The 11,886-nt window shown below is 39.3% G+C and overlaps 1 protein-coding gene across 8 annotated transcripts in view; it reads right to left on the bottom strand.

The window, feature by feature from the left end:
• The window catches only part of ARHGAP10 (Rho GTPase activating protein 10), a 337,918-nt gene that overhangs the window by 206,896 nt on the left and 119,136 nt on the right, over nt 1–11,886 (bottom strand). For 7 of the 8 annotated variants that reach the window (XR_008617779.1, XM_028491748.2, XM_028491747.2 and 4 more), the window contains exons 4-5: nt 10,035–10,106; nt 856–957 (exon numbers count right to left, since the gene is read on the bottom strand). Coding sequence is in view for 7 of the 8 variants with exons in the window: in XM_028491748.2 (XP_028347549.1) it covers nt 856–957; nt 10,035–10,106 (174 nt within the window). In the remaining variant the exon portion in view is untranslated. The remainder of the gene's footprint in view (nt 1–855; nt 958–10,034; nt 10,107–11,886) is intronic. The other variant, XM_055085915.1, reaches the window with a different exon arrangement.

The raw sequence follows: 11,886 nt of genomic DNA, 5'->3' as shown, positions 1-11,886 counted from the left end.
GGCCTCTCACTGCCGTGGCCTCTCCCGTGGCGGAGCACAGGCTCCGGACGCGCGGGCTCGGCGGCCATGGCTCACGGGCCCAGCCGCTCCGCGGCACGTGGGATCTTCCCGGACCGGGGCACGAACCCGTGTCCCCTGCATCGGCAGGCGGACTCTCAACCACCGCGCCACCAGGGAAGCCCAAAAATTCACACTTTTGTTACAGCTGCAAACAGCATTATGTGTAAGGAAAGCATATGTTCCAAATTGTAAACAACTGAGTTTCCATTCAAGTGTGTGAGTGAGGAAAAACAAGTGACAGGGGATTTAAGATACAGAAAGAGAAAATGAGAGACAAGATATAAATTCCTTTCTTCTTACATAGAGCTCCCTCCAAAAACAAAAAAATGAGTCTATTAACACAAGTAAAACAGATGCTCTCTTTCCAATGAAGGTGAAAACTCCTGAATCTTCAGTGTTAAGTAAGATTAATGATGCCTTCACATAAAAGCCAAATGGTGTAGGAGCTTATTCAATTCACTTCAAGAGATCTTGAAAGCCAATTAATGAATCTATTCCTGAAAATAATATATCTGTTCTCAGTTACGCTAGTTAAAATGACTGTTCCTGTGAAAATATACTCAGAACCAAAACTTGTAGTACTATGAATCCACACCGCATTAACCACTCTAAGGGGTCTTATTTTACGTCTTGTTCCAAAAGAGCTCTTTCATTCATGGTGATACCTGGTCATTTTTTCCACCTCTAATAATCCTAGATGAAATGTTTTCAAAAGAAAAGCACAGTTTTTTTCAAAAAGACTTGCACTGATTACTGAATTTTAGAAACAAGTTAACAGAAAAATAAAAACAATACCTCTTGTAAATGTGAGTCTTTCTTTTTTGCTGATAAATTCAAATGTTTATCTATTAGGCTATAGTTCTTTTCTGTCTCTTTGTCAAACTTCTTTTTTTCTTCCTACAAATCAGAAAAACAGAGACAACTGTGATTAAAAAAGGGGAAAAAAGGCATACACATAGTTAATCCACTGGGAAACTCAAAATATGAAAAAATATCTGAAAAGTGTGAAGAAGTTATCTGGAAAATCTATCTGCACCCAGGCCATACTGCTTATTATTCATCAAGACAGCATTAGGATCGAAGAGTCACCTATTTTTTCTTTTTTTTCCTTTAATGGCTTTTTTCCAAGCCTGTTATTTTTCAACTCTTCATACCTTATCAATGTTTGGAATTAATGCCATTCACTTGTCCTTCCATTCACAAAAAAAAATATTTTTAAGATGAACACGTAATAAGAACATAAGGTTTAAAAGAGCAAACTTGCTACAGTACAGATTTTGGCACAGAAATGGAATTCACTTAAAACTGAGTTAAGTTTTGATCTACATTAAAAAATATCATCATCACCACTGGGGCAGTAGGAAACATCTTAAAAGATCTTCCCCAGTTGTCCAGTATGAATATCATAATAAAATCCTCTGACCAGGAATGTCATCTACTCACCCGAACCTTAGGGGTGATTTCTTTAACACTGTCTAGAATACGTAGCAATAGGTCGACAAGGCCTAAAATAATACTGACACACTTGTACCAAGATCCTTTGGTTAACATTACAAACATTTCTCAGGCACTGCCTAGAAACAGCATTTGCTTTCCTTTTGCTAGAGTAGATTTAAATTAAAAAAAAAAAAATTTTCTACTTTTTATTGGAGCATACGTGATTTACGATGCTGTGTTATTTTCAGGTGTACAGCAAAGTGAATCAGTTATACATATACATATATCCACTCTTTTTTTTAGATTCTTTTCCCATATAGGTTATTACAGAGTACTGAATAGAGTTCCCTGTGCATTTTTATTTTTTTAAATACATCTTTATTGGAGTATAATTGCTTCACAATGCTGTGTGAGTTTCTGCTGTACAACAAAGTAAATCAGCTATATGCATACACAGATCCCCATATCCCCTCCCTCCTGAGCCTCCCTCCCACCCTCCCTATCTCACAAGGAACCAAATTTTTTTAAGGCAGCCAAGAGAGTATCTCCCCAACACTGCTTGCCAAAGGTAAGTAGATTTTTCATAAACGTTTCGGAGCACCAATGAGCACACGCGATGTCCTCATGCTGTCAAAATGTTTCCATTAACTTCAAACTCTCACCAACTCTCCAAGGCCGCCTGAAAAGGAACATTCCCTTCCCTGTTTTCCAACTTCTGTTTTCTAGGTCAAAAATAATGGATTCTCCCAGCCTTTTCTGGCATGATCTTTTCCCTATTAAGCAAAAGGAGTATATAAAGCACAAAAATCCTGTTTCTTCACATTTATTATCATTTTCTCACTCCACGGGGACTACAAACTGTTGTGAGAAGCCAGGAAGGGAGCTCTGCCAGCCCACCTAAAGACCCTAAATTAATCCCCATACTGATGGAAGAGACAGACTCGGGAACTGATAATTTCTTCCCATTTCTATTCCAAGTTTAATTACCAACTAGCTGCACATCTTCTTTTTGAGGGGGGAGGGGAACACCTAACAATACAGAACCTTAGTTTTCCTACTGAAAAGATCAGGGATTTGGTTTTGTACTAGTTCATTCTCAGATCCAATCCTAAAATTCTGTGATCCTACGGTTCACCTATGTACGAGAACAGTCAAACTTCTGTTGAAACAGAAGCACATTTTTTCGTTATGCCCTAGGTCTAATTTACGACTATTTTTTTTAAAAGCTTAAGGCATTAATACTACATGGTTACTCTCTTTTCTGCTTTTCATTATGACGCACTTCCTGAACGATTTTAATGACTAACAGAAAATAAACTACAGAGAACATATGGCCACTACTTCAAAACCTCCACTATTTTTAAAAGTTCAAATTGCAGAGCATGCACCGGATTAGGTGTCAGAGATGCAGGTTCCAGCAGCCACGCATTGTTCTGTGACACTGCCCCAAGGTCACAGCATTCTCTGAGCATCAGTTTCTCAGGTTTAAATGAGATAGAAATGGAGGCGACACAGCTGCATTTACCGCAAGTACGCTGCAAAGCGAGATCATGTGGTTAAACGTGCTCATTATCTTTGCAGATTAGTACTTACCAGAGAATACTGAAAACATTTTTACTCCTTCGATTTCATCTGAATCACAGAAGGGGACAAAGGAAGCAATGACACTAAAGTGAGCACTCAAAACACCCCAGCACACGCAGCAATAGTGGGGTATGTAAATTAGCACGTGGGTTAGGTTGGGAATGAAAGAAAATGGTTCTATCAAGGCTCTGTGAAGAAAGAATTTAGCCAAGAAACAACATCACGCCCACCAATTAGAGTGGAAATACAATTGTTCGTACTTGGTATGGTATCATACAAATGCTACTGTGTTTTGTTTCTGAATCTTAAGACTCAGATCATTGTTTCTCCTTGCATTTCTTCTCAAGGTCGCTATAGAATACTCTGTTTCTCTGTACTCATATGACTTTTGGCACTTAAATAATATGAATTTTAAAAGGGATTGTGTTCAAGCAGCATTCAATAAAGAATGGAGCCTTTCTTCTTCAACACTGCAATATGGGATACATATATATGTGTGTGTGTGTGTATATACATATATATATATATAATAAATTGAGCAATATGAGACAAAAGGCTCTATCAAGGATCAAATTAATACAATGAAAACTTTTTTATGAAAAAGCATTACTCAAGTGAGTCTGAGTCAAGCTGGAAGTAAAACTCAGTAAGGAAAGGTGGAGGCAAGGGCAAATCAGGTAGCCCACATCTATTCTAGAGAGGCAGGCAGCCATGACAGAGCTCCTGCAGATTTCTGCCATGTGGAAATATAAGCCCAGTACACAGGCCTTGTCTTCTGATTTTTCTGGAACAGCTGGAAAACCCAGTGATTTTTAAATGGTGGCAACAAAAAAATATTTTTTTCAGTTTTAACATGAGTAAGCCAAACAAAAAGTTTACAAGTTAAAGATGACTCATGGGAAGTCAGCTTGTAATGTTATAAAATCACACATGCAAAAACAACAACAAAAAAAACAGTGAAGAGCTATTACTTAAAACAGCATAATTAGTCAAATAAGATGTACATGGTGTAAATGGTAGAGGGACTTAATAAACCTAAGAAACAAAACATAAATAATCAGGTCTTTTGAATATATTAGAAGTAAACATATATATATATATATATATAATGGTTTCATCACAAATCACTGGATAAAAAAATATTACTCAACCAATGGTGTGGGTATAACTGGTTAACTAGCTGGAAATAAAAAGAGAACCATGTCTCAAATCAAAATTAATTCCAGATGGACTGAAAGAGTCACAAGTAAAAAATGAAGCCAAAAAAGAGTATTTTCAATCAGATCTCAGAACAGAGAAGGAACTTCTGAGCAAAAGAGAAATGGAAGAAGCCATAAGAACTTCTAGATATCAAAAATACACAATAAATAAGGTAAAAGGCAAACAACAGGCAGGGAGAAGATACAATTAATATGGAAGAAAAGAAGTAAACGCTCCTAACACATAAAACACTCTTTATTGAGCAAGTTTTTGCTCAAATCACACATTACACTTCCAAGGAAAAATGAGTAAAGAACATATAAAGAATTCACAAAAGTTTGAACACCCCTGTGAACTGTCCACATTTCTGCAGGGTACTAGAATTTTTTGCTTTGTTTTAGAAGAAGGGGAAATTTTAAGTTACCAGGTAACTTTCTTTTTTAAATATTTTTGGTATTTTACAAATTTTCTAGGATGAGGAAATGAAAAGACTTACTTTCAAACTACGAACAGTAAATAATAAGGCCTGACTAGTCTAGACAGGAACTTAAATACTTTCTTAGAGATTCCAACTCCTTCTCCCTCTTTATTTAAATAAAAAGGCGGGGGTAACGCTGCACATGCGAGAAACAAGATTCACAGCACATACAGCCCACTCGGCAGGTGCACTTTTTCCTGTATATCCAGGCCAACCAGAGCTTTGCAATCCCTGCTCTGCTCCCCTGGCCCACCAACACCCTACAGCCCAGGGTGTTGGAAATTCAGCCTTTACCCCCAAACCAGGCGGTGGAAATGCCACCTCTTCCATGAAGCACTCCTTGTCTCCTCCAGTGGGGGGACAGCCGCCTCCCTCAACTCCTGCACCAATGTCACCAGTCCTCTTGGACACTTCATTTGCCCTACCCAAGCCCCCACCCCCTTTTGCCTTTAAGTTCCTTCAGCCTCTCCATGGCAACAAGAATTCAGCCTCTACCCGCACACCCAGTAGGCGCCCAGGAGATATCGGTCAGAGGACATGGGAAGGGAGAAGCCTACAGCGCAGCGACACCGACCCGGACAAAGGGCCACCGCTGGCTCCGGTGCCGTTGCTCTCGAGTCACCTATCCATCACCTTAGCACCATCTGGCCAGGGGGGTCACAAGCCACGGTGCTTGAACCCGGCACGCACAGAGTGGACAAAAACCTGCGCAGTTCTTTTGGGCAAGCTGATATGGAGCGTGTCACAAAGGGGATCCTAAAAGAACTGCAACTGTGTATATGCCAGGCCCTGCACTAGGCCCCAGAAATATGTTAGCAAATGCACTGAAGCCTCGCAAAAAACCTTCGGAGACCGGTGTCCTAAGTCTCGTTTTAAAGATCAGGAAACAGGCTCAGAGGCCTTAAGTAACTTGCCCCAAATCACAGAGCTACTTAAGGGGCAGAAGTAGGATTCCAAACGAGGGAGAATCGGGTCTTCCTGAAAGACTCTCCTGGCGCTCCAAAGCCAAGATGATAGGACACCTGCAGAGCACCGACGCTTACTCGTATTAGAGCACTTTTCACAGTGCATTTTTATTGCTTTTTTTTTTTTTTGACATCACCCACACAGACTTGCCAATTTCTTAAAGGCCGACCAGTGTTTTAATTCATAGTCGTATATCCCAAGGCCTCTCGCACTGTGCCATATGATAGGCCTGATAAGGTTGTTATTACTAAAAATGAAAGAAATGTGATTAAATCACATTTTTTCTGCTCTATCAAACATAATTTGAGAAATTATTCAAATAAATTTGCTTTTTAACCCACATTTTGCAGTCATTTACAGAATCTCAGGAAGTTGATTTTTATTAAACATTTAGTCATTAGGCATAGTCTTGAAAAGAAATACAGAGGAAATATGGGGTGAGAGTCTGGTAATGGCTGAGCTACTAAGGTATAATTTATGAAATAAATATTTTTTTAAGACTTCTGGTTAAACCTTTTATTCTATTGAATAAAACAGTAATTAGCTCTTTGCAAAACTGCATTTGAATAGGCTCTATAAATTATCAGTATCATTTCGTTGAATCCATTTGATATTTGCATGCTTCCCCTTTCAGAGAAAGCAATTTTAAATTCTCCCACTGTAACTCTTAGCAAGTTCTAGTATTTCGTGGGTTTGTAAACAATGCACTCGGCTCCGATGTTGTCTGGTGCCTGTATTAGTTTCCTGTGGCTAAACTGACATTTAATGAGCAATGGTTATCGACAAAATGTTATGCAGATACTTAGGAATAAGTGACAAGCTTCTGGGGAAGGGAAAAGAGCTTCCGTGGAAGTAAAGCTCAGAGAGGCCGTGAAGAAAACTCTGAATTGATGGGACACAGCACAGAAAGACTGTGTCCTGCAGTGGGAAATGGGGCTCTTTAAACAGAGACAAGAACCGGGCAGGCACATGAGAAAATGCAGCAGAACCTACAGGACGGAGGTTGAAGCCCAAACCAAACAGACGTGACTGACAGGGAACATATCCAAATAGAAGTGAAACAACAGAAAAGAAGACCTGGGGGCTCCTAAAAAATCCAGTTTACAAAAGCCACCTAGCAGTTTCGATTATGTTAAAAACACAAATTAAACATGTCACTGGGATGCTGGAAACTGAAGAAGTAAACGAAACTGAAAGATCTTGGATATAAAAGCGAAAGACAGGACAGTCTCAGATGGGGAAAAGGAGAAGGGAAAGAAAAGATAAACATTTTGACAAGGGTATCTAAAAAATTCTGCTGCGGTCAACTTTTAAAGACTTTTGGTCTTTTTCTCCCCACATGAAAACTGCTTCATGGTATTTAAAAAAAGATCTTTAACCTAAGAGAATAAAGTTATTTTTAAGTATCCCACGTAAGTAAATAAACCACTGGAACAAGAGCGTGTGCTTTTCAAAACAGGATTGGTGTTTAGAAAGCACAAATGGAGAAAATCATCAAATATCCAGGTTATAAACCCTTTCCTGGTTCTTCCAGACTAGAATAGAAGAACAGTAGAACTGGTTTATTTATTAAATACGTTATAGTAGGACAGAGTGGAGGCTGGTACAAAATAAAGAAATAAGCATAGGTTTTTCTCTTAAAGATTTAACAATCTAATGAAAAAGACAGATGCTTATATATCGCTATATAACCTAGAAAACTACCTTTCTCTACTGTTTAATATACAAAACTACCAGTAAAAAAAAAAAAAAAGGCTTCTTGGGCTTCCCTGGTGGCGCAAAAAAAAAAAAAAAAAAAAAGGGCTTCTCCCAGGTAACATCAATAGGTGTGACAGCCAACACACACACTGTACTGAACAAGAGCGTAGGATACACCCTTCATAAACCTGAAGCCAGAAAGATAATGAAGAAAGAAATGGGGGACTTCCCTGGCAGTCCAGTGGTTAAGACTCTGTGCTTCCACTGCAGGGGGCACGGTTCGATCCCTGGTCAGAGAACTGAGATCCTGCATGCCATGAGGTGCGGCGGAGAGGAGGGGAGGGGAGGGGAGAAAATGCTTTAAAATAATAATAATAAAAAGAAAGAAAGAAATGGGACTTCAGGATAGAATTTGGCCATTAAACAGCTCAATAGACAAAGTATTAAAATAATTTAACCTTTTAATATGGCAATTTATTTTGCAAGCTGCTTTGCAGGCTAGGCTATACAGTTAGTTAAGCCTTGAACAATGCAGAGGTTAGGGACACCAACCTAGCAGCAGTTGAAAATCCGAGTATAACTTACAGTCGGTCCTCAATATAGGCGGTTCCACATCCGTGGATTCAACCAACCGTGGATCTTGTAGTACTGTAGTATTTACTAGTGAAAACTATCCACGTATAAGTGGACCCACACAGTTCAAACCTGAGTTGTTCAAGGGTCAACCACACTTTGAACAGGCACAACATGAGAAGCTGGGCAAATCTGGGGAGGAGAAGGAGTCAGTAGAAAACTCAAGGCCAGAAATTTCTAAAATCCCAGTAGGTAAATAAAAAGGAAATATATCTATTAATTAAGTCACATTCATTTTTCATTTACATAATATAACCCTTATCCTTCCCGACCATCATCCAAGTAAAATAAGAAAAATAAGAAATGTTTACATTCAGTACCTGCCATGAAATAGTCAAAGAGAAAGAACCAAGATTATTCAAGCTTTAAGACAGTCTATGAAGATCAGAGAAAACAGAATCATAAAACTGCAAAATAGAGCAGTCAGATCCCCAGTCTGTCATCTTACAGGTAAGAAACTAAAGCCAATTACTTGCCCAAGGTCACAGATGTGAAGCCAGACCCCCAATGTCCTGCTACAACCAGCAGACACAAACCAGCTTCATGTAGCTCAGCAAACAATTCCAGGAAGAGGACTTGGGGAGTACCCACACTGACCTCCCCTCAAAACACAGCCCTTCATTAAAAACTGTAAAATATCATGCCAAAAAGAAGTGTCTAATATGTTAACAGGTCACTTAAAGGAGAACTGAGTCTAAAAGTAGCAGCCAAAAAGCTGGCCCTCTCTGGACCCATATGTATAACTATGGCCATGGAGACCACAATGTTTATTCGTAGAAAAGGATTTTAATAGTTTGTTTACAAAGATAAAGGAAAAAAAAAAACACCTCACATCACCAATGCATGGGGGAAAAAAATACAAATATAAAATCTCTCTTCCCTACCTAAAACTGATGTTATTCCCTTCTCCTTTGGCCAAGCCAAAAATGGTCAACAACAGAGAAACGCTACTTTTTCTCCCTCAAGTACATGCACAACATTCAAGAGAGGCTGGTGGAAATTACTTCTCTGAGTTACTTTCAAAGCTTATTACTTAGCAGACGTTAGAAGTTGCTAAATACATCCTAGGCTCCCAGTGGCAAAGTCGCTGCACTATTCCCAGAAATCCTGGCTACATCCCAGAGCTTTTAGTACAGAGTCTGTGGTTCACTCACCTTTGAATCCCCAGCACCCATAACAATACTGGCACATAACAGACGCTCAATAAATTTGTGTTAAATTGAAGGAAATACATCCCAATACAGTAAGCCCCCTACATACGAATGAGTTGTGTTCCAAGAGTGCATTCGTAAGTCCAGTTTGTTCGTACGTACAACAAAGTTAGCCTAGGTACCCAACTAACACAATTGGCTATATAATACTGTAATAGGTTTATAACACTTTTCACACAAATAATACATAAAAAACAAACACAGAAAATAAAACATTTTTAATCTTACAGTACGGTAATCTTAGACACGTCAACTAACTTAACATGACTGGACATACGAACGCACATTCGCATATTTGAAAGTTTGCAACTTGAAGGTTCGTATGTAGAGGACTTACTGTAACCGAATATTCTTTCTAGGTTCAATGGCATGCTGGTGGAGCAGCATTTCTAATCTTAAACCCTAGTATGATGCTACACTCTGCCATCAAGCTGAGGCAGGCATGGAAATCACTGCCCTTCCTACAGAGATAAGATGTTTCTATACAGAGTAAACGTGTTGTTTGCTTAAAGATATTTTTAAAACTCTACATGGAAAGATGCAGCCAAAGATGATTACGAGAGGTTTTACCATCCAGTCCAGGTGTTTTTGTTTTGTTTTCAATTTCATATGCCCCCAAAGGGGACAAAGCACATTTGAAATATAAAACAACAGATAGTGGACTACAACATCTCCTTCAAAGCTGCTAAATGTGAACCGAGTGAACGCTCAAGCAGCAGAGGTGTCTATATTTGCTGTTTACAAGTGTGCTCAAATTAGACACAAACCTTGACGGCTCCAAGTTGCTCTTTTCTGAATTTTTCCAAGGGTTTAATCAGGGTTTCGGTGACACTTAATGCCTAGAGAACAAGAGTGATAACAGAAGAGCAGAGTATTAGGTTTCCAAAAAGGAAAAAGTGAGTCTTTCATTTCCCTCTTCCACCCCACCCAGAAACAAAATGAACAATACACTGAACTGCTTTATCTCACCCTGCCAATGCGACCATTAAATCACTTCTAAATTTATTAACACGCCAGATCTCCATAAATATTTTCAGGGAAGAGGAGGTGCGGCAAAGTGCCAGGGAAATGTGCAACCTAGCCCCAACACAGCCCTTTCTTCAGGGAAATAGCAAGAGGGTTGGCTTCAAACAACAAAGGGGTCTATCACATTCATTAACAGAACACTTCTGTTTGAAGGGTTTTTTTCCTCTCCCACTGCTAAGAAATTTAAAAGTCGATGACATTCCATTATTAGTGATCAGACTACATAATGTAGAGGGCTAGGTTTGTGGCTACAAGTTTAAATGTACCAGGACAGCTCTTCATCACTGAAAATTCCTCATGAGGATTTAGGCTATGCTAGCAAAGCAGAGTCACTGGAGCTCAGGACAGTCAGTCATCCAAATATTCAGAGAGCTGGCAAGGTCACCATGACAGGAACCACACAGACTCCACCTACAACCTCACTCATTTTTATATTGGCTCGTTTGGGGCTTCTCATTTTAAGACAGAATCTACATATCACTTATATGTGGAATCTAAAGAAAGACAACAGGGACGTCCCTGGTGGTCCAGTGGCTAAGACTCCACGCTCCCAAAGCAGGGGGGCCCAGGTTCAGTCCCTGGCTGGGGAACTAGATTCCACACACTGCAACTAAGAGTCCACATGCCACAACTAAGACCAAGATTAGCCAAAATCAATAACTTAAAAAAATAAATATTTTAAAATAAAATAAGGTATAAGGATATACTGTACAATATGAGGAATACAGCCAATTTTTTTTTTTTTTTTTGCAGTACGTGGGCTTCTCACTGTTGTGGCCTCTCCCACTGCGGAGCACACGTTCCAGACGTGCAGGCTCCGGACGTGCAGTCTCAGCAGCAATGGCTCACGAGCACAGCCGCTCCGCGGCATGTGGGAACTTCCCAGACCAGGGCATGAACCCGTGTCCCCTGCATTGGCAGGCGGACTCTCAACCACTGCGCCACCAGGGAAGCCCAGCCAATATTTTTTAATAACTATAAATGGAGTATAACTTTTAAAAATTGTGAATCTATTATAAGAGACAAAGAAGGACATTACATATGATCAAGGGATCAATCCAAGAAGATATAACAATTGTAAATATTTATGCACCCAACATAGGAGCACCTCCACGCATAAGGAGAATGCTCACAGCCATAAAACGGGAATAAGGAAACACAAGCTTTAAATGATACATTAAACAAGATGGACTTAACTGATATTTATAGGACATTCCATCCAAAAACAAAAGAATACACTTTCTTCTCAAGTGCTCATGGGACATTCTCCAGGATAGATCATATCTTGGGTCACAAATCAAGCCTTGGTAAATTTAAGAAAATTGAAATCGTATCAAGTATCTTTTCTGACCACAACACTATGAGACTAGATATTAATAACAGGAAAAAAATCTGCAAAAAAAAAAACAAACACATGGAAGCTAAACAACACACTACTAAATAACCAAGAGTTTACTGTAGAAATCAAAGAGGAAATCAAAAAATACCTAGAAACAAATGACAATGAAAACACGATGACCCAAAACCTATGGGATGTAGCAAAAGCAGTTCTAAGAGGGAAGTTTATAGCAATACAATCCTACCTCAAGAAAC

The sequence above is a fragment of the Physeter macrocephalus genome, chromosome 7 (genome assembly GCF_002837175.3).
Source record: "Physeter macrocephalus isolate SW-GA chromosome 7, ASM283717v5, whole genome shotgun sequence".
Taxonomy (NCBI): Eukaryota; Metazoa; Chordata; class Mammalia; order Artiodactyla; family Physeteridae; genus Physeter; species Physeter macrocephalus.
Note: the sequence above shows the minus strand (reverse complement) of the source record. Positions and strands in the feature narration are given on the sequence as shown.